We start from the raw sequence: 22299 nt of genomic DNA, 5'->3' as shown, positions 1-22299 counted from the left end.
GATTTATCGCTGTTGCCGCCTCTCGTCACTGCTGCCGTTCGTCGCCGCTGCTACCTGCCAAAGGAGTCGCCGTCATGGTTGGGTGGCTGAGATAATGCCGCCAACCATGACCGGCATACACTGCCTCGACTGCCTGCCACCGGATTCGCCGCCACAGCCCGTCGAGGAAGCCGCCGTCATGGTTGAATGGCTGAAATAATGCCACCAGCATGACTGGTACCCACTGCCTCGACTGCCTTTCACCACCAACTTGTTGCTGTCGCCGCCACCGACTTGCTGCTGTTGTCGCCACCGATGCAATCAGAGTCATGCATTAAAGATGACTTGTCTTCTCTACCTTCGCCTTGAGAGTCTTCCTCCTGGCGACGCTGTGGTGGATATTGCGGGGCTTGAATATCCCCACTTGACTTTTTTCCCCTAAAACAAAAAGAAAAAAATGATGATGAAGACCCTCCTTCGCGCATGGGTGCAACTGCAAGTGCGTGTTATGATGGTTTTCTTCTGGCTTGGGTGCATGGTCTTACAAAAAAAACATAGAGATGATCATTGGGAATCGGCTATTGCGCCTGCTTCTCTGGTGGTGTGATGAGCACCAGAATCATACTGCCATGAAGGACAAAAAGCAATAGAAATGGTTGGCAAAGGTGAATATGACCAACTGTTGACAGTGCCTCGGCGTTTGTTAGAGCGACTGCGTTGAGATCATCACCAATGACTAGGGGAATCACACCATACCATCTTGTGTCACCACGAGGGTCTGCAGCTTATGTGGTTTCAAGCCTAATATCGAGGATCTGGAGATGCTCTTAGAAGTTTACTTTGTTCAGATAGATGGAACCTTAAATAAGCTATCTACTCTGCGAGAGTATGTTGATGACACTGAGGATTACATCAACATCATGCTCGATGAGAAACAGAACCAGCTTCTTCAGATGGGAGTCATGCTCAGCGCAGCAACTCTGGTGATCACAGCAGGGGTCGTGGTCGTAGTGGTGTTCGGAATGAACATAACCATTGACCTCTACAGCACACCTTACGCCAAGTTTTGGGAGACGACATTAGGTACCATCGGAAGCTGCGTGATTGTTTATATTTCGGCCATTGGATGGGGCAAGAAGAGTGGTTTACTGCTGTGATTTTCACAGCTTTCGCGAATAATCATTGCTTGCATTCCCATGTATTGACATAAATGCATAAATGCACTTGCGTTTTAATTTGCACATGGTGTTTTTTTTTCGAATGTTCGTCGAAATTCACCAGTGCAAGCAAAAGAATTAACAAGTAGGTCAGTTCTTAGTCTGATCTACACTCTGAAACTTGGAGTTATCTGACTTCAATACATGCTTTCACTTTATGATGCATACCCATCTGATGGTTACTTGTGTCATAATAAGCTATAAAATGCATATGTTATTGGGAAAAGCACGGTGGCCATTAGAAATAGGAATCCCAATGTTTATATATATATATATATATAAAGGATGTGGAATAGAAATAATAATATATAATTAGGAAGTATGCCTGCACATATATAAAATAAAAAGAAGGCATGCATGCATATTCACGTGCTCATCACACACCAAATATATATATACAAATAAAATAATGAGAAGCATATCTCCACGTGAATATATAAAATAAAAAAAAATAAAAAAATAAAAAAAATTGAAGAAGCATGGGTAAAATAAATAAATAAATAAATGGAGGATGAGTAAAAATAAAAAAATAAAAAAATAAAAAAATAAAAAAATAAAAAAATGAAAGGTGGGTTGAAGGCAACAAATACGTTTGATGAAGCATCTCTACACGTGGGAACCGCCATTTAAAAAAAATTGATAAAGCATGCACGCATGGAAAAATAATGATGAAGCATGCATAAATAAATAAAAAAAAGAGCATGCATAGTGGCATAAAAATAATAAAAATAATATATATATATATATATTGAACGGGAAACATGCATGCAGACGTGCATGAAATATATATATATATATATAAAAGGGGGTATGTGTACATGCATGGCGAAAATATGTATATAAAAAATAAAAAATAAAATAAAAAAAATTCAAAAGAACAAAAGAGATACATGTAATAGCATGCATTATTTGTTAAGGAATAAAAAAAAATAAAATAAAAAATAATAATAATATAAAAAAAAAATATATAAAAGAGTCCCATCATCATATGAGATTAAAACGGATTGTGAGGTTAATAAAATTTTAAAAAATATATATATATATATATATATGGTGAGCAAGGCACTTTGCATGGGTACTAGGTGCAAGACAGTGCCATCTATTCTGTTTGGAAAGAGTTCTTATTTCTTGATGAAGCTACAAGGATTTTGTATTTGATGTAGTGCCGCAGATGATCATCAAACAAAGGTTCTAAATTTGCACTGATGACTCATAAAGCCCCTACTATTATTAATAGTTATGGACCTTCTGGGTTGATGAAAAAGAAAGATTCATATTAAAAAAAAAGGGGCATGGATATTCAAGGCATGTTTAAAGAAGCGTTAAAATAAGGGAGTTCCTACCATGCACAGGACAAGTATGGAATATGTATAAACACTCTATATCCATTAAAAATATGAGTGAAAAACAATCATTTTAAGGCAACTACAAAGAATTAGACGTAATGAAACCCGCAATGCGGTGATAAGGCACAGGCAATGGTGACTTATTCTTTTCAAGACGGCAACAAAAATTGTTACGAGATATGTTTATTTTAAGATGACAATCAGGTGCAATGCGATGGACAAGGCACAAAGCAGGGCGATGATAAAAAAATATATAAAAAAAAATAATACATATATCTATATGTATATATATAAGTGATAAATATGTTTATATAATAAATTCAAAAATTCTCTTGTCCCTTTACTTGTACTTTTGCCCTTAATCGGAGGTTCCTAAGATTTCTAATCTGGGGTAATTAATAATAGGGGCTTGCCCCTATTAGGAATGAAAGAACCCACACAAAACAAATACGACATTTGTGCTTCGATGTATCGTCTGGTGTCTTTTCATGATGCCGGATGCATATTTTCGATCCCACACAAACATACTATAATATTTTGGAACATGAAAACTACTCTACATTAATACATACATAAAAATATGATAACATTAAAACTACTCAACATAGAGCAATTAAATAGTTATATCAAAACTACTCAAATCAAAATAAATAGTTTATGTTATTAGTCCAATTAAATGAAAATTAGAGTTTTTTTTATATAATTACTTAGGCCTTTGAATTTTTCCAAGCTTATTCCAAGCTTATTCCAAGCTTTGAGATACATCTCAAAGTTTCAATGAAAGCTCCCAACATCCAATTGACTTTTATATATGTTTATTTGTTTTCAGTGTTTTTCTACAAATATACATATATATACATAAGTTTTTAGGATTCTAACGATTGAGTCCATTATGCAACAAAATAATTTAGGAAAACAAATTATGATATTATTGTTCTTCATATTGGTTCATGTGTTTTCTCTTTGGGAAACAAATTAACTCTTGCCTCAAAAATTAACTCTTGCCTCTTTGGGAACTAAATGACTAAATGACTAAACTGGTGGTGAGTGTACAATGTTCATGTATTTCATATCTATTCGTACACTCATTTGTCATGTTTTGGAACCATAATGTGAAATTCGATGCTAAATTTCATGTGTTTTGTATTAACAGGCTTAGGGCGGTGCTTAAAGACCAGGAAGAGCCAAAAGAAGCATCTTAGACCTAAAACGATGAAGTTGGAGCTTTCTCGGTATCATTAGAACAAGGACAAGGCAAACTGGGTGGCTTACTGGCAGCTTACGGTCAACCTTATGGCCGTAAGTCTATTCTAAAGGACCTTGCGGGCAAACTTATGCCCGTAAAGGGAATTCTGATTCAATTCAGAGGGCCTTACAGGCAAGGCTTAAGCCTGTAAAGACTATATAGAGGAGGTTACGATAGTAGTATACGCTTGTAAGGGCAGTTACAAGAAGCATAACAATGAAGCTTACGTTCCATCGCTTTCGATCGTAAGCCATACCGTAATAAAATCAGAAGACCTTACGGTTAGGGCTTACCATCATAAGCAATCCCGTAAGGCTCACGAAAATCTTCTCTAGCTTTCTTACAGTCTAGTTCTTACGCCCATAAGCAGCCCGTAAGTAGTTAGGTATAAATAAACTTATGAGGATTTATAGGGCATTTTTTATTCTATCTTTCTATTCTTTTGGGGGTGATTCTTGGTGGTGGGGTTGAGGAAGAAAATAGCCAAATCTCCAGTAGTTTAGGCAAGATTTGGAGAGGGGTTTGGCTCGGCATTCAAGGGGATTAATGGTTGTAGCCGTCGAGTTCAACTTGACAGTGTGCGTGGAAGCTACCTTGACGATTCTCCATCCTAGGGTTTCACAAGGGGGTTTTCATGGATCTTATGTATATCTATTCTTTGTATCTTGAATGCTTGTCCTCCATTAATGGAGGGCTAATTTGTAGATGTTTGGTCGTAGTTGAACTCTAGGGTTTTTTTCAATAACTTTGGTTGTTGAATCTTCGATGCTTTAATTGAATTCATAGTTGCAATCACATCTATTTGAATCTAATTGTGTGTTTGAATGCCTGCTTGCTAACGAGGCGAAAGCCCTAGCTATCATGTTTGATGTGCTACGTGACGAGTAGAAATACCCATCTAGTATAGAAATACCTTTATTAGAGAGAATCGTGAGTAATTTTAGGTATATGGTACTTTGGAGACTTCATCTCCGTTAATTCTCCCGAGTGAGTTGTTGGCAATCTCCGTTCTCTTTGTATTCTTGTGGAGTGGATTTTAGGAGAAATGCATTTCTACTATGTATTCAGATTAGGGATAATCTTTCTTTTTAGGGGGAGATTATCTACTTAAGAGATTGTCATTAGCTCACAGTGAGGTTTTATAGAGTGTTAGGGGGTGTTTGGTTAACCGGTGTTGAGGGTGAAGTGGGTGAGATGGTGACTTCCAACCAAGTTCCTGATGTTTGGTTCACCAAAATGGGGGGGTGAAATCCGTGATGTGACACTTCTAGCCTGCTCCACTTCCCCATTTTTACTTCGGCCAAAATTGTTCTGAAGTGGGACTTTGGTGAATAATAGGTGACGTGGCTGAAGTCTCACTTCGGTCCCGATCTTCACGTGGAGATGTTACCATCACCCCCATGTCCGCGACTGTGGTTCCCGTGACCCTGATGCCATCCCGTGACCCTTTTTCTTTTCTTTTTTTCTCTTCATCTTCTGTGGGGTTCCACCATCATTGACCATCATCTTGCTCATCTGGCTTGGTATTCGCTTCCATTGGGTTTCTTTTGTTTTCCTGCATAGGTCTTCACCGCTTATCTTCATCGGGCTCTGTCAACACCGTTGTTCCCCTAGCAGACGCTTCACGTGGTGTTGCAAGCACCTCAGCAAGGTAAAGCCCTAGATCCTTTTGTGCTATTGAAGTTTCTCCCTGTGTATTGGTTTGTTGCCCACGCCCAAGCTCTTGCTTGGTGATGTGTTTGCCCTAATGTTTGAGACAATCTTGTGAAGAATTTTGCAAGGTTTTTTTGTAAGGTTTTTTTGGAAAGTGCGACTGAATGCTCGCCTCCTGTGATTTCCTCACAAGAATTTTTTCAATAGATAACTGGGTCTTTGTTAATTGTTTTCATTAGTTAATGGCAAGTTTAGTTGTTTTTCTTTTCCATTGTTTTTAATTGTTTGCATTAGTTAATGCTAAGTTCAATTGCATTCTTTTATAATTACATGAAGACATGATTCTCCTTACATATCCTTGGGACCATCAATGTCAACCATAAATGTTTTCCATTTTATTTTTTGGTGTTAAACATGATTGCTTCTTATTTGCTTTTGCTCTCCAAATATAGAATATTCATGCCATGTTCATGGCTTAAGGTTGTCCTGACAAATTTAAATGCTTTATACTTCCATTTGTATGAACTATTTTCATTAGTTTGTGTAATGCTTGGTTGTTTTATGTCACTGTTGGATATGCACATAGTTGATTACATTATTTACTAGATCTTTTATTTAACTATGGATTTGCCCAACTGCAATTATGTAGATGGATAATTGGAGCCTAGGTAATTGCGCGAGACCTATCACACAGGATTCACAACGATTGTCATCATTGTCGCTTTTTTACTTGAGGATATGCATATACATACCCTACGTAGATGGGTAGAGCTGTCATTGTTCCGAGACCTGACTAAGAAGAAGCACATGGACCGTATCCTAAGGAGTGTGCGAGATTATTGCGTAAGCTATCTTAGAATAGACGTTGGTACTTTTATGCATTTGTCTTGGATAATGCGTGATAGGCATCTTCTCCTCGATACAAGACATGTATCTATCAAGGAACAACTTACCATATTCTTGCACATAGTTGAGCACAATACGAAAAATAGAATCATCCGAGTAGAGTTCCTTCGGTTCGGTGAAACCATTAGCCGATACTTTAACAATGTCATTCGTGTGATATGCTCGGTTAGTGAGGATTTTGTCAAGCATCCTACTAATGCTTGGCATGCAAACATTGAGAGCAATCCAAGCTGGTATTCTTTTTCAAAGTAAATATTAAAATACGTTCACTTCACTGGATTTAGTTTGTTTTCAAACATAATGAAAAATAAAAAAATGTGTCACTGTGATGTAGGACTGCATTGGTTTGTTGGATGGGACGCACATTGATGCCTTCGTCTCTGCACAAGAGCTTCCCCGTTTTCGTGGTCGAAAGGGGCCAACCCAAAATGTGTTGGCGGTGGTGAACCTTGACCTGAAGTTCACCTATGTCTTCGTGGGATGGGTGATAAGTGCTTGAGGAGGCATATTTTTATATATGTTTTACATGCATTGAGCATCATTTTTACCATGGTTTATGTCTCATATTGTGTATTTGGTGTTCTTTTATTCATATAGGTTGTGAATGCCTTGAAGAGTAAAAAGGAAGCAAAGATAGGCTATAAAGACACAATGTTGGCAGTTCTTGTTCAATTCAAGGACCAATACACGAGAGGAGTTCATTAACATGGATATGTGTGCCAACTTCCAAGAGGATTCAAGTCAATTCACTAGTTGGAAGGGCACAAAGGCAGCCACATCTTCATGTTCCTTCTCTTTGTGAAGATTGCAAGACCTTTCAAAGATACGTCGATGAAGAAAAGTCTTATAGCCTACCACATGGATGTGTACTCGGACATATGGCCTCAAGAGAAGAGTGTTTGGACCACGTTTTGTGAAAGAACGGTAGCAATTCCACTGTAGCAAAATTACTGTTCACGCGCCCGCGAGGAAATTCCTGCAGCCCACGCGGGCGCGTGGGGGCACGTGACATGCGCGGTTTTGGGCTATAAATAGGCCGTTTGCCCTATTCTTTGACATCTTTTGTGCGGCTCTTGAGGGGTGAGACGGCTAGGGTTTGGAGAGAAGGTCTTTGCGGCTTGGGAGGTGCTTTGTCACCAACTTTGATCGATTCCTCCTCCGTTATAGCATCAAGGAAGTCACTGGTGAACCTAGCTTCGGAGAGGGTCCTTCAAGACGTTAAAGCTCTCCATCAAGGCCATCAGTTCATATAAAAGGGGGTTTATTTCTATGGTTAATGTACTTTCATTCATTGATGGTGTGTTTTGTATGTTGCTCCATGGAGAACTAAAACCCTAGAGGGTATTTGGGCTTGTGAACCCTAGGATTCTTATCTTGTGTGGATTTGCTTTGTGTTTCTATTTAATCCGAGTTTGATTAAGTTTCATTCTTGATTGTTTAATGCTTGCTTGCCTTATTGATCTTGTGGTTATTTGATTTGCATGATTTGTTGCCTTGGTGGGAGAGAGATCTCCATTAGGGTTAGAACCTTAAGATTGAAGAGGGTTGAGAGGGTGAGTCATGAGATAGTGAAGTATCCCCTTTCCCCTCCGATTGGTGTATTCTATCTCCATTCCCTAGACTCTATGCAACCATATTTGGTGGGAGGCGTGAGATTGCTCAATTTCTCCGCCGGGACCTTGTAGGGGGTTAGGATCCTTCAGTGGGGAATTAGGGTTGGATCAATCTTTAGGAATCGGTTACACCTTTTCGGAATCCCTAGAGTGCTTTTGCGATCATATGTGGTGTGAGGTGTTGAGATTGAGCGATTTCTCCACGGGACCTTGTAGGGGGGGCTAGTATCGGTGATTAGGAGACAAATCCGATTATATTTGGATTTCCGTGACTTAACTTACTCATCATAGAAACACTTTGCATATCTGGTACCTAATACCTGAATCCTAGGGGGAATCATTGCCCGAATACCCTAATTTTATTGATTGAGATCTTTCTCTATTTTATCCTTGCATATTCATCTCCGGTATTCATTTCTTCACACATTAGATCACCACACTATCCCATTATCATTAGGCTAGAGAGCAGAGGAGAAGTTAGTACTAGTAGCCCTGTTCCCTGTGGATTCGACTACCCAACTCACCGGGTAATTATTACTTCGACACCCGTGCACCTGCGGTTTACACGCATATTCAGACGTGTCAATGGGAGGGCTTTGCAAATGACTTCACCATTTTACGTGATGTGATCTCCCGCCCACAAGCTGAGGGGCTCAAGATTATAGAAGGTAACATGAAAATCGACGCCACATTTGTAACTAGTAAAAATAACTAATTTTACCTAGTTCTTGTAAGGAAATATTACTTGGTGGATGCCGGGTATACGGCATGGAATGGTTTCATATATAGCTCCATATCGAGGAGCTAGATACCATTTGAAAGAACACAATGGTCACACCCCATCGAACCCCAAAAAACTCTTCAACTTGCGTCACTCAATGTTACGTTCGCGAGTTGAGCGTGTATTTGACATCTTAAAGAATTGTTTCAAGATTCTTACGTCCTAGCCATTTTCCCCTTTAAAACATAGGTTAAGCTTGTCCTCGCTTGTTGTGTTGTTCACAACTATATAGCAAATGTGTACCCGACCGATACAATCCTACATGCGGGAAACACACAAGAGGAAGAACAACTAGTCACATCCCAAGGGCGGACACAAAGGGAACAACATGAGGATAATAGGTAATGGGTGGAGTTGCGCGACAAAATTGCCAATGATATGTGGAATCAATACACTAACCAAGTATAGACATGTGTTTTTGTGTTTTTCCTTATTGTCACTATGATTGCTAGTTGTTTGTGACCATGGTTTTATTTGGGGGCCATAGATTAGAATTTTCCTATTTCTTGCTTAGTTTGAATTACATAATTGTATGTTCATGACAATGTTTCTTTTATCCCTTATCATATTTATACTCATGATGATATATATTCATATCTTATTTCCCGACTGTTTACCTGCATAGAATTGTATAATCTGAATAATACGACCATGTTCTTCATTTCATATTTTATGTATTCTATTTTACATTGTAAGTAACCAATATAATCCTTCAAGCCCTAACACCATTTCATACAAAGTTTAACAAATCACCTTTTGCAATATTGGCTTGATGATGTTTGAAGGAACATGGACAGTCCGAATTTCAGACGTGAAGGTAGTACCTCTAAGGGTGGTGCAAACAAGCGGGGAACTCCTAACAGGCACTGGAAACCAAATTTTGATAATTTCTTAGTACTTCTAGTAGAACAAGTTCAAAGGGGACTTAAATGTGATAAATCCTTCAAAAGAACTGCATTCTCATATGCTGCAAGCACAGTAAATGCACATTTCAGGACTAATTTCTCTACCGATAACGTGGAGAACCATTACAGGACACTAAAAGCGCGTTATGTAGAAATAAAAAAGGTCAAGGTTCTTAGTGGGGCAAGGTGGGATGACCAGAACAAGGTCATCATATTTGACCCACTTGTTGTTGCTGCCTACGTCGAGGTAAGCTTGTCCATATTTCATTAGAAGCATATCTTTCATTGATGTTTAACTTTTACCATTGATTGTAGGCGCACCCGGGAGTGAAAGCCTTCATCAACAAACCTATCGAGAACTATGAAGGGCATAGGGTTATTTGCGGCTAAGACAATGCCTCTGGGTCCTATACTCCTACGCAACATAGGTGTATTCTGATTCTGGCGAGCGGTCTGAGAATGAAGGATTTAAGATGGATAATGTTAACTCAGTCCCTGTTAATGTAAGTGATGAGGAACCGGATGTGAACTCCACTCCGGCCGTGCTTAATTACCCTGTGATGCCATCTACCATTAGGCTAGTACATTCGGCCAGAGGTGAAAGCACTAGAATGTTAGACCTAACCATGGATAGAATGTTGGCCGCATTACAGAACCCAACACTCTTGTCTGAAATTTTATATACTAGAGTCATTGAGGTGGATGATTTCAATTACAAGGTGCTTGTGGAGGTCTTTGACTACTTTCAGGAACAGGAATCTATCGCCTGTGGCTTCATGGCAAGAGATGTGGATCTTAGGAAAGATTGGATTGACAACTTCCTTACTAGCATGGTCTGAAACAACTCTAGTGACTTGATGGTGGTTCATTACCTTTGACAGGCTCTTCTCCGTAACAATTTTTCATGTATGTTTTTTTTTTTTTTGGCTTTTCTCTTTTTGAACTCATGCATCCCATCTGTTCTTATTTGCTTTAGTACTTGTGCCATTTACTTGGCTAGTTTGTAGAGATCAGCACTATGCACTCAGCACATACATCTGTTGACTATATTTTTTTGTGCCTGGACTTATTATTATGCAACTGTTATTGTTGTGATGATATGCTTGGTTGTTGTTTCCCATTTGGTTTTTTAGATTTCACACATTCCTTTCTTTCTTCCTAGATATCTTCATGTCGCAGGTGCAATTGCAAGTATATCAACAAACTTCTTCTATTTTCATTAGGCATAGCTTATTCTATTTATTTATTTTTTTTGTTAAGTAATAGCAACAAACAAATTTAAAAAATATGGTAAAGTTTTTACACGTGATTAATTTCAAAATCAAAGTTCATTGCAAGCATAGGTAGACAAAGTAATGTTATTAATCACACAAATTGTTCGACATAATGTATTATTATTATAAGTATATATTCTCCATAAAGGTAATGTGAAAGATAACATTTATATTAATTACTAGACAATTTAACTAACACAATATTAATAATTATTAACATGTTAAAATATTAAAAAAAAAAGGGTAACCTCACCCCCATGTTGAAGTGGTGTTTAGAACCACATTTTCACCTAACCAAACACCATTAAGTGGGGGGAAGTCACCTTTTCCATAATCTCACTTCCACTAACCAAACAATAGAAGTGGTCATTGATTTGACACTTTCCCATTCAACCAAACACCATAAAGTGCACCCTTTCAACTGAACTACTCACTTCAACCGAAGTGGAATTTTCCCACTTGGGTCACTTTGACGAACTACTTCCGAACCAAACACACCCTTAATGCGATTATATGGATATCTGTATCAGCTCTGGACTTATTCAGTTACTCTTCACCTGAGAAATTGGGGTTTAGTATAATTCTGGAAAACTCTTGGCTCAAATAGAATTGCATGTTTAGACAACCATTATCCTATACTCAATAACCCTAGAGGAATGCTATGCCCTGACATCTCTTTCTTCCTTGGTTTCTCTCCTACTGTTTTTCGTATTTCTTTGTTTTTGCTTTCTCTTGTTCACATAAGCACTTCACTATTTGGGCTATTTTTTGAATCTAGAGTTATTACTAGTACTCACTTTTTTCACTGTGAACCGACACTCTGCTTTAAGCAAACTTTATTATGCGATCGGCACGTACACTTGCGTCCGTCCCTATCAACGTGAGAGGGATTCAGGGAATCCTTGTCCCTGTCGGCCGGGTCGGGTCCCCACTGGGATTAGGGATTCCCCGCCCCATTACCACCCCTAAAAGACATTCTTTGGATATTTTGGAGAACAAAGGATCATGAATTTTAGAGTTTCGAATTTTAGGTTTTTTTCTTATTTGTTACCATTTTTTTCCTTACATTCGAAAGTATAAGATGGTTGTGTAACATGATGGTAGGTTGTGGGACAATAAACATTATATTGTTGGGAAAAAAAGAGTAAAAAGTCGAGTATTTGAATCACATGAATTAATAAGTTCTAGAAAAGATTTGATTCTCAATAAATTTAAGTTGATGCAAATTTCAATTTTTTTTAAAATAATAATCAGATTTAATAGAATACAAATATTTTTTTTTTTGTAAATTTGAAGATTGAAAAAATAGGTGAGAAAAAGATAAACAAATGAATGGAATTATTTATTTTCTCTCAACTTATTAATATGTCATTTTATTTGGTAGGAAAAATAGGTCTACCATATTGATTTGTATAACTTGATGGCATTGTTTTTTTTTTCCCATCATGCTATTGTTTTTTGTTATAAATCAAATTGTGAGTTTTCTATTTTCTAGTACTCTTATTTATTTAGAGCTTTATATTGTTGTGGAACTTAAATTTCATGACAATAGCAAGTTCAAATACGCTTAAAAATGTGGGAGATGAGTATACTTTTTATGAGAGTGCTTCCAAGTGTCAAAAAAAGCAACTACATTGAAGGTGCAAAAATGATATGACAAAACTTGAGTACGAGGACAAAAGAGCTAATAGAGGCACAATGCAACCAATGTAAGGCATTTTTAATTTTCTAAATCCTCTAGTGGAACTTTTCATTTGAGATTTCATTTACAAGGTTGTCTTAAAAAACTTAACAAAGATATTAGACTATAAATAATGGCAAGTCAGCCAAGTGTAAGTGGTGGGCCACTAAAAAAAAATTATAAATAGGACAAAGAAGAAAGTCATAGAGCTATTTCTATTTCAATTTTTCTCGTATGTGGCAAACATTCTTTTAGAACAGTTGAAGAAGAATTGGGGTTTAAATATTTTATGAGTATTGCAAGTTCCAACTATTAAAATATAAGTAGAGAAACAACTACTAGGGATGTTTTGCATTATTATACAAAAGAAAGAGAGCATGCCAAAGAAGAGTTGGTTAAAGCCCTAGTCGAATATGTTTAACTTTTGACAATTGGAAATCTGAGCATACTGTTGATAAATATATTTTTATTATTGCACATTGGATTGATAATGAATGGAATTAACAAAAAGAATAAGAAGATTTACAACTTTAACCCCTCCTTATGATGGTTTAAGCGTAGCAAATGAACTTGTTTTGTGCTTAGCTTAATGGCAAATAGACAATAAAATTTTTAGCATTAGTTTGAATAATGCTTCTTATAATGATATCATGGTTTCCTCTCTTAAAAGTCTTTTTCGTGCCAACATAGGTCTTTTATGTGATGGTGTATTTTTTCAAATTAGGTGTTATAGATATATTGTGAATCACATTGGTCAAGCTGGTTTTAAACTTATTAATGGTGTTGTTAATAAAGTTCATAATGGGATAAAGCACATAAAAAAAATAAGGTCCTCACACGAAAAAGATTTTATGAAATTGTTGAAAAAGGTTTTCACTTGAATGGAACAAAAAAATTGTGTCAAGATGCGTATATCAAGTGGAACTCCACATATTTAATGTTTGAATCCACTCTTTATTACAAAGATGTGTTGGATTATTGGAGACAGCGAGATAAAGATTTTTCATTATTTTTGCACTTTCTACTAAACAATAGAGAAATGTTCAAACCTTTTTGCAAGTTTTTTATGATGTAATTTGTATGTTCTTTGGTTCCAAATATCCCACTTCAAACATTTACTTTAGAGGGGTTTGAAAAATCCCCAATGTCATAATAGACACTGTTAAAGGTTTACATACATTCTTGAGTTCTATAGTTAAGGAGATACAAGAGAAATTCAATAAATAATGGTTAGGATATAGTTTGGCATTGTCTTATGCTGCTATTTTAGATCCTCGCTACAAGTTAAACTATGTGAAGTATTGTTATACTAAACTCCGTGGTAGTCATACATCAGATGTTTGTGCAAACTATTGCTAGCTAATACTCTTATAATATTATTTGATGAGTATTTTAATAACTCCAAATTCAATTATTTATCTTTAATTGGAAGTTCAATTGTTGCAAGATCTAGTTTTGTTGCATTAATCAGCTTAGAATATTTTAATGTTTTTAGGGCTGAATTCGATAGTTGCGATGAGACTAAAGATTATAAGGAGTATCTTAGTAAATCTAAAGTTGAAAGTGAAATATCACAATTGGATTTTTACTCGGAGGGCAAAAAAACACTTGGGTTGAACATTGATATTGATATTTTAGACTATTAGAGTAAAAGCTCAATAAGATATTCTCAACCTTTACTATTGGCGCACAATCTTTTGGCAATTCCTATATCTACAGTGGCTTCAAAGTTAGCTTTCAATATTGGAAAGAAATGTCATAAATTATGTGAGAAGTTCACTCAAATTGAAAATAGTTCAAGTTGTTATTTGTTTGGTTGATTGGACACGTGCTAGAGGCTTTTTAGCAAGTGAATTTTTTATTATTATGTACTATATATTGTGATATTTTTATTTTGTGATTCCTTAGTTTGTTATTTTCCAATTATATTAGAATTGGAAGATGAAGCATCCACCCCTAATGAAGATGAAAATGATGCTGTTACAATGACTTTATAGATAAAAATAGCTCTATGATATATTTGAAGTTTAGTTTTACTTATTTAATTTTGAAGAACATTGAGTGATAAGAAAAAAAAAAACCAAAATTTCAAATATATGTATAATGCATTACCATCATTTTTTTACTTATTTGATTGTTCTCTTAATATTGAAATATTTTGGCTAATCAATTTTTTGTCACGCAATCCACTTCAAGTGAAATGAGAAAAGGAAAGAAGTTAGTTACTTTTTTCAAGAGTAATGCTATATAATGCGAATAGGTTGTCCGAATTATTTGTACGAATGTCGACATGTATACAAGTTTGGAAGCCACATCATTTCTATTTAATCTCTCCTAATCATCAATGTAAAAATAACAACAACAACAATAAACAAACAAACCATGCCCTAATTCCTCTTTCTCTCTTCGTCTTCCATAGCATATACCTTAGGATCCGCCGATCTGGTGATGGATTTGGATGGCGCCGAAGAGGAGAGGTTCGAAGACAAAGGGCAAGGGGTGATGGGGTTCATCGGCGTCAGTGGCGACAACAACGGCGAGCGAAAAACTTGGTGGCCTTGCGTAGACAAAGAGAGAAAGAGAGGAATTAGGGCATGGTTTGTTTGTTTGTTGTTGTTGTTGTTTTTTTTTTATTATTATTTTTAAATTGCTGATTAGAAGAGATAAAATAGGAATGATGTTGATGCCAAACTTGTATACACGTCATTCTTGCAAATAATTCAGACAACCTATTCGCAATTTAGCATTACTCTTTTTGCAAATTGGGTAATTTGGATATTGAGTCCTGCAGGTCCTAGGTTACTTTTGTCTTTGTTTTTTTTTTGGCAAAGAATTATATTTTGAAATGTCTGGAAGTGTTGCAATTTGCCTTTTTTCCTCTTATTGAACAATATGTGAAGTTATTTTAACAGTCTTATCATTATGATTTTCAAGGTAGTTAGTATGTTTTGAGTTAATAAGCTTAAGCAACCTACCACTTCTCTTTGCTCTTTGGTTTATTAATCTCATGTTAGTTATTTTTTTGGTCTTGCGAGGTTATGCTTTTTCTACATCAAATTTTTGAGAAGAAATAACTATCAACATCTAATTTATCATATAAGATGTGAGCATGTTAAGGCCTTAGTTATGTCTGGCTATATGATACCTATTGTTGTGAAATCTTTGCTAAAAAGTTAGATGTGTTATAAACAAATATTTTAATGGATGCCTACTGTAGCAATTTCACTGTAGCAGCCGGCATTACTATAGTAACTTCTAGATATCACTCGTAGCGGCCAGCAACATCATGTGTACCCGGCCATGTGGTATGCGTAGCGGTACCGTGCATCTATTACTATTCCACCAACCCGGGGTATTTTTTGGACCGTCGGATCGAATCGATCACGGCCGTTCATTCAACTCTTGTAACCCTATAAATACCCCCTCATTTTTGTATACTTTTGAGATATAGAAAAGAGAAGAAAGAAAAGAGAAATAAAAAGAAGAAAGAAGAAGAAGCTAATTCTTGAGGGGTTTTTGGGTGTTTGGTAAATACTTTGGCTCTATTCTATCACTATCTTTACATTTATAACATATATATTCTTAACTACGTTATCGACCGAATTTGCTCATATGATTTTTAATTTTTCTTTGACTCATCTAATATATATGTTATATATGTGGAATCCATTTCTAACACTTTGAATGCGAGGGAAGGATCGACGGGTAATATAATACTAGCAAACCATACATTTTATTCGATCAACAATACATAAGATTTTTCTTAGAAGCATACATAAAAAAACATACGAGTACTAAAAGCCACTAAGGCTAATATTGCCGATACTTTTTAAAATAAACAAGAAAAAAACAATAATATTATTATTACAATGAGGTTTTCCATCAAATCCAAATCTTCGAGCATCATCTTTTCCCTAAGTTTGCCATGGTAAACCCTCGGATCCGGCGATCGTTGACAAAAACTCACGGTAGAAACCTCCGAGCCCCTTTTCTCTTCTCCAGTCGGCCCTGTCCTCTACTTCCCCGTCGGCTCTCCTCATGATTGGTTTTTCTCGGGTTTCTCGACTCGGCCGAGCTTTTCTCCGTCGGCCCCCTACTTTTCTTCTCTCCCTTATCTTTTACTTCTTCTTCCATTTTTAACTTATAATCACTTTCAAACAAATTTTTAATTCCCAATCTTTGCAATAATTGCGGTAGTATGAGACGATACTCAGTATACATGAATAGTAGTGTACATGAGCGATCACAGTATACATGAGCGAGTATAGATGCTTTATGTTTTTATTACGTACTCTCTATTCTAATTACATGCTATATTATTATTTTTGAAGAAAAAAATGGCAAATATTGCAAAAAGAGAATTTGAGGCCCTTCGAAATCTCGGGGAGCGATTATATATCACGGAGCCTCGATATCAAGCTCCATCGAAAGCAAGAAACACGAGTAAAACTATTGAGGGCTAATATGATGAGCCTAGTGATAATAAAGGCGAAGGCCTTAATATTTATAAAGGCATCATATTGATGATGGCACGAAGAATGAATACTTGACCATTGAGGATCCACGAGGGAATTGTGGTTATCCACGAAAGAGATTTGAACATCTCGAGAATGGTCTACTTGCCCCAAAAGCACGCAATGATTGGTCGAGCCTCGGGGTTTCAAGATTTTTAAAAGCGTGCGAGAATATAATTCGAGCTATTTAAAAATTGTTTTCGATGACTTACGTCTCGTGGAGAAAGCGATGTGAGAAGGAATGATGCTTTCGAGAAAAACATTTACAACATTTCACGCATGCGAAATGTTATATTACAACAACAATATAGAGAAAAGAATTTTTACAAAATTCTACGAATTAATTTCTTGTCTCCTTGTGGCGGAGCAAAACAATGAATTGTTGATGCGAGAATCATCAATCTCGACCATACGGATCGGCCTGCTTTGCCGGAAATTAATTTTTGGGCAAAAGAAGATGGGCGTGGTCGCGGTGCTAGTTTTAAAAAAACCGCGGTGGGCGAGGAAATTATGGTGGTCGAGGACTACTGCGGTGCGTGGTGGGGGCGAAATAATATCGGACCACGCGATAGCAGAATTGATGTACATCAACAGAAGCAACAAAGCCACAAGATGGGGTTAGAGACAAAGAAAGATACATGCTATCGTTGTGGCACGGAAGGTCGTTGGTCAGAATTTGCGGGACCCCAAAACATTTTGTCCATCTTTACCAAGAATCACTTAAAAAAACAAGAAAGGTAAAGATATTGAGACAAATTTTTCGTGACAACCCCATAGTTGATCAATTGAGGATAATTCCATAAATAATTTAAATGTAGCGAAAATACATATTTAGATATGTCGATTTCCTTATAGACTAGTTTGTAATATGTCTTTATGTTTTTATTAAATTATGTTTTTTTCTTTTGTTTTTGTTAGAATATGGTGATGATGAATGCATTATTGATTGCGGGACAACGCATACTATTTTGACAAGAAAAATATATTTTATATCCTTATCAATGAGAAAGGCATATATAGCCACAATAGCAGGGTCATCGGACACGGTTGAAGGTTACGGAGAAGCGGCGTTGATGTTGCCAAATGGAACATCCTTGCGGATGAAAAAAATGCTCTCTATTCCCCTAAGTCTAGGAGGAACCTTTTTAAGCTTTTAAAGATATCGTCTCAATGGATATCATTTAGAGGCGGTTGATAAGGAAGGAAAAAGAATATCTTTATATTACACAAGTCATTTCATGCCAAAAGCGTGTGCTTGAAAGCTTTTCCCTGTATATCCTCGGGATTATATTTTTACGCGTATTAAAGTGATGGAATCACATACGGTATTAACCGGAAGGTTAATGACCCGGAGATATTTAAAATATGGCATGAAAGACTTGGACATCCAGGGTGCTATTATGTTGCGCGGATTATTACTAGTTCTCATGGACACCCTTTGAAGGATTATAAAATCCTAACACATAATGAATATGCATGTTCGGCATGTTCGATGGGAAAAGCTAATAACCCGGACCTTCTATAACAAAAGGTGGTGGTGAATCTCCTAAATTTTTTTAGAAAGAATACAAGGAGACATTTGTGGACCAATACATCCGTCATGTGGACCATTTAGGTATTTTTATGGTTTTAATCGATGCATCGACTAGATGGTCCCATGTTTAAAGCTACATCTACAAGGAATGTAGCATTTGCAAGGTTATTGGCACAAATTATCGGGGCTTAAAAGCACAATTTCAGATTATCCCATAAAGACAGATTCGTCTTGATAATCTTTGGTGAATTTTTCATCAAAAATCATTTTATGATTATTGTATGGCGGTTGGAATACATGTTGAGCGTCCGGTGGCTCAGTATACGTACCCAAAAATGGGTTAGCGGAGTCATTAATTAAAAGACTCCAGTTATTGCCCGATCGATGTTATTAAGGGGCGAAAGCGCCTACAAGTGCGTGGGGTCAGTGCTATTTTTGCATCTTTGCGAGCTTTTATCTGGATCCGACCCACTGCATGTAATTCATATTCACCACACCAACTTGTTATGGGTAAAGGCACGATATTTCATATATAAGAATATTTGGTTGTGCGATGTATATGTGCCCGATACCACCACCAAATCGTACAAAAAATGGGTCCTAGCTTGAGACTTGGTATATATGTTGGTTATGATTCCCCTTGATTATACGATATTTAGAACCATTAACGAGGGGATGTATTTCTTGCAAGATTTGCAGATTGTCATTTTGATGAATACATCTTCCCTGCGTTAGGGGAGAAATGATTACTCAAAATGAGCCAAAAAGATTGATTGGAATGCATCACGATTACATACATATGATCCTCGTACCAATGAATGTGAACTTGAAGTTCAAAAGGATCATTAAATTGCAAAAATATTGCAAATGAAATACCGATGCATTCATCGATACTAAAATGGTAACCAAATCATATATACCGAAATTTGCTAATGCTCCTGCGAGAAATTGAGATTCCTAAGAATCCATTGAAAAGAAAATCAAGTAGAAAATAAACCACGACAAAAAGCGTGGAAGACCAATTGGTGCCAAAGATTGACTCCTAGAAAAAGGAAGCGAGAAAAAAAATAAAGATAAGGATCTCCCATGTGAAAAGGGAGAGGAAATTATAAAACCCTCGAGAACAAGTTAATGAAGAATCGATGGGGGATGATATTTACGAAAATGTTGAAAATTCAATTTGCTATGTAGATGATGGTCGAAAGATTGAATCGGCATGAGACAGAAATAAATGATATATTCATCTACAATGTGGCTCTGAGATATAGAAATAAATGCGATAATGATCGAGCCACGATCCATTGAAGAATGTCGACAAAAGAAATGATTGGCCAAAATGGAAAAGAAGCTATCCAGTGAGCTAAATTCCCTATCAAAAGCGTGAGGTGTTTGGGCGATAGTGCCAACACGAGAAGGGATAAAACCGATCGGTTATAAATGGGTGTTTGTGAGAAAAAAAGAAATGAAAATAATCAAATTATGAGATACTAAAAAGCAAGGCTGGTTGCTCGAGGTTTTTTCTCAAATGCATGGTATTGATTATGAAGAGACATACTCTCCTGTAATGGATGGAATTACTTTTCGATTTTTAATTGCCATGGCAGCAAGTAATAAATTAGATATCGCGGTTGATGGATGTTGTCGCGGCATATCTGTATGGATACTGAAAATGACATATATATGAAAATCCACGAAGGATATAGAAAAAAACAAACATTACAAATAATCATCATTTATACTCTATTAAATTACGAGAGATCTCTTTATGGGTTAAAAAGCAATGCGGACGGATGTGGTATAACAGTCTCGGTGAATATCTTATAAAAAGAAGGATACCAAAATGATAGTATATGTCCATGTGTGTTTATTAAAAAGTTATACTAACGGTTTTTGTTGTGATAGCGATATATGTGGATGATTTAAATCTTGTAGGCACTCCTTACGAAATTACAGCTACTGACATCATATCTGAAAAAAAGAATTTGAAATGAAAGATTTGGGAAAGACCAAATTACATCTGGGTATACAAATCGAGCACTTATCCTCGGGGAATATTTGTGCATCAATCAACCTATCTGAGAAAAGGTCTTTGAAGAGATTCGATATGGAGAAGGCTTATCCATTTGAGATGCATGATGGTGCGTCCAGAACTCTTGATGTTCGAGAAAGATCCATTTTAAGCCCACGGAAGAAGGAGAGATCATTCTTGGTCCAGAAACTCCATATTTAAGTGCAATCGGTGCATTAATGTACCTTGCAAATAATACCGAGACCGAGATATAGCTTTTTGCGATAAATCTTCTAGCAAGATCTGAGTTCTACGCGACACGAAGACACTTTGGAAAGGAGTAAAAAGATGTGCTACGTTATTTACGAGGAACTACGGATCTGGGTTTATTCTATCGACAGAATCTTCATCCAACCTCACGGGGTTTTCTGCTGATCTTTGGGTATCATGTCGATCCTCGTAAAGGCGATCTCGAGGGCTGGATACATGTTTTTCTTCTGATAGTACTGACTATCTCATGGCGTTCCACAAAACAAACTCTTCTGACTACTTCATCAAATCATCTTTGAAATTCTAGCTCTCCATGAAGCAAGTCGTGAATGCCAATGGTTACGATCTATGATTGGGCATATCGGATCGTCACTGCAAATTACCATCGGTAACAACAAATGCTACGATAATTTATGAAGACAACGATGCTTGTATTTCTCAAATACAAGGAGGTTATATTAAAGGTGACGAGCGAAACATATATCACCAAAAATTTTTTTCTACACTCATGATCTCCGAGAAAGAAGGCGTTATAGAAGTTCAAAAGATTCGATCCGGTGAGAATCAAGGTGATCTATTCACAAAAATCACTTCCTAAGTGCATTCACTGAAAGACTTATATACAAAATCGGGATGAGAAGACTTAAGGATGTAAGTACTTCTGATATGAGTTAAAAGTTATTTATTTGAGGAGGCTGTACTCTTTTTCCCTTCGCCAAGGTTTTTTTGTCCCAATGGGTTTTTCGAGGCAAGGTTTTTTTAATGAGGCGGTAACCCTCAAATGTATCGAGAGATAGTGTACTCTTTTTTTCCTTAGCTAGGTTTTTTTATCCCTTTGGGTTTTTCTAGCAAGGTTTTTAACGAGCATATCCTTTGGTCGTGAGGCATCAAGGGGAGTGTTATAAACAAATATTTTTTAATGGATGCCCTCTTGTAGCAATTTCCTTTATGCGGTAGGCATTACTATAGTAACTTCTAGATATCACTTTAGTGGCGACAACACTTTATGTGACCGCCCATGTAGTGCTTTATGGCGGTAGCCGATCTTTACTTATTCCACCAACGAGGGTATTTTTGGACCGTCGGATCGAGATCGATCCTGGCCTTTCATTCAACTCTTGTAACCCTATATACCCCCCCTCATTTTTGTATATTTTGAGATATAGAAAAGAAAGAAAGAAAAAGAGAAATAAAAGAAGAAAGAAGAAGAAGCTAATTCTTGAGGGTTTTGGAGTGTTTGGTAAATACTTTGGCTTTCTATCACTATCTTTATATTTATAACATATATTTTTAATAAGATGATGTTTTTTCATATGTAATGTTGAATCTTACATATATGAAAATGGTTTGTCTTTATAGCAATACGTAACTG

At 36.6% G+C, this 22299-nt stretch overlaps 1 protein-coding gene across 1 annotated transcript; it reads left to right on the top strand.

Moving 5' to 3' along the window:
* Positions 1-9530: 9530 nt before the first annotated feature.
* On the top strand, positions 9531-10485 carry LOC120263676. The gene is made up of 3 exons (XM_039271638.1): positions 9531-9893; positions 9962-10021; positions 10075-10485. The coding sequence occupies exons 1-3, from the start codon at positions 9531-9533 to the stop codon at positions 10483-10485; spliced, it is 834 nt and encodes a 277-aa protein (XP_039127572.1).
* Positions 10486-22299: the final 11814 nt, after the last annotated feature.

This window comes from Dioscorea cayenensis, chromosome 6 (assembly GCF_009730915.1).
Source record: "Dioscorea cayenensis subsp. rotundata cultivar TDr96_F1 chromosome 6, TDr96_F1_v2_PseudoChromosome.rev07_lg8_w22 25.fasta, whole genome shotgun sequence".
Lineage (NCBI taxonomy): Eukaryota > Viridiplantae > Streptophyta > Magnoliopsida > Dioscoreales > Dioscoreaceae > Dioscorea > Dioscorea cayenensis.
This window is presented reverse-complemented; position numbering and strand designations above follow the sequence as displayed.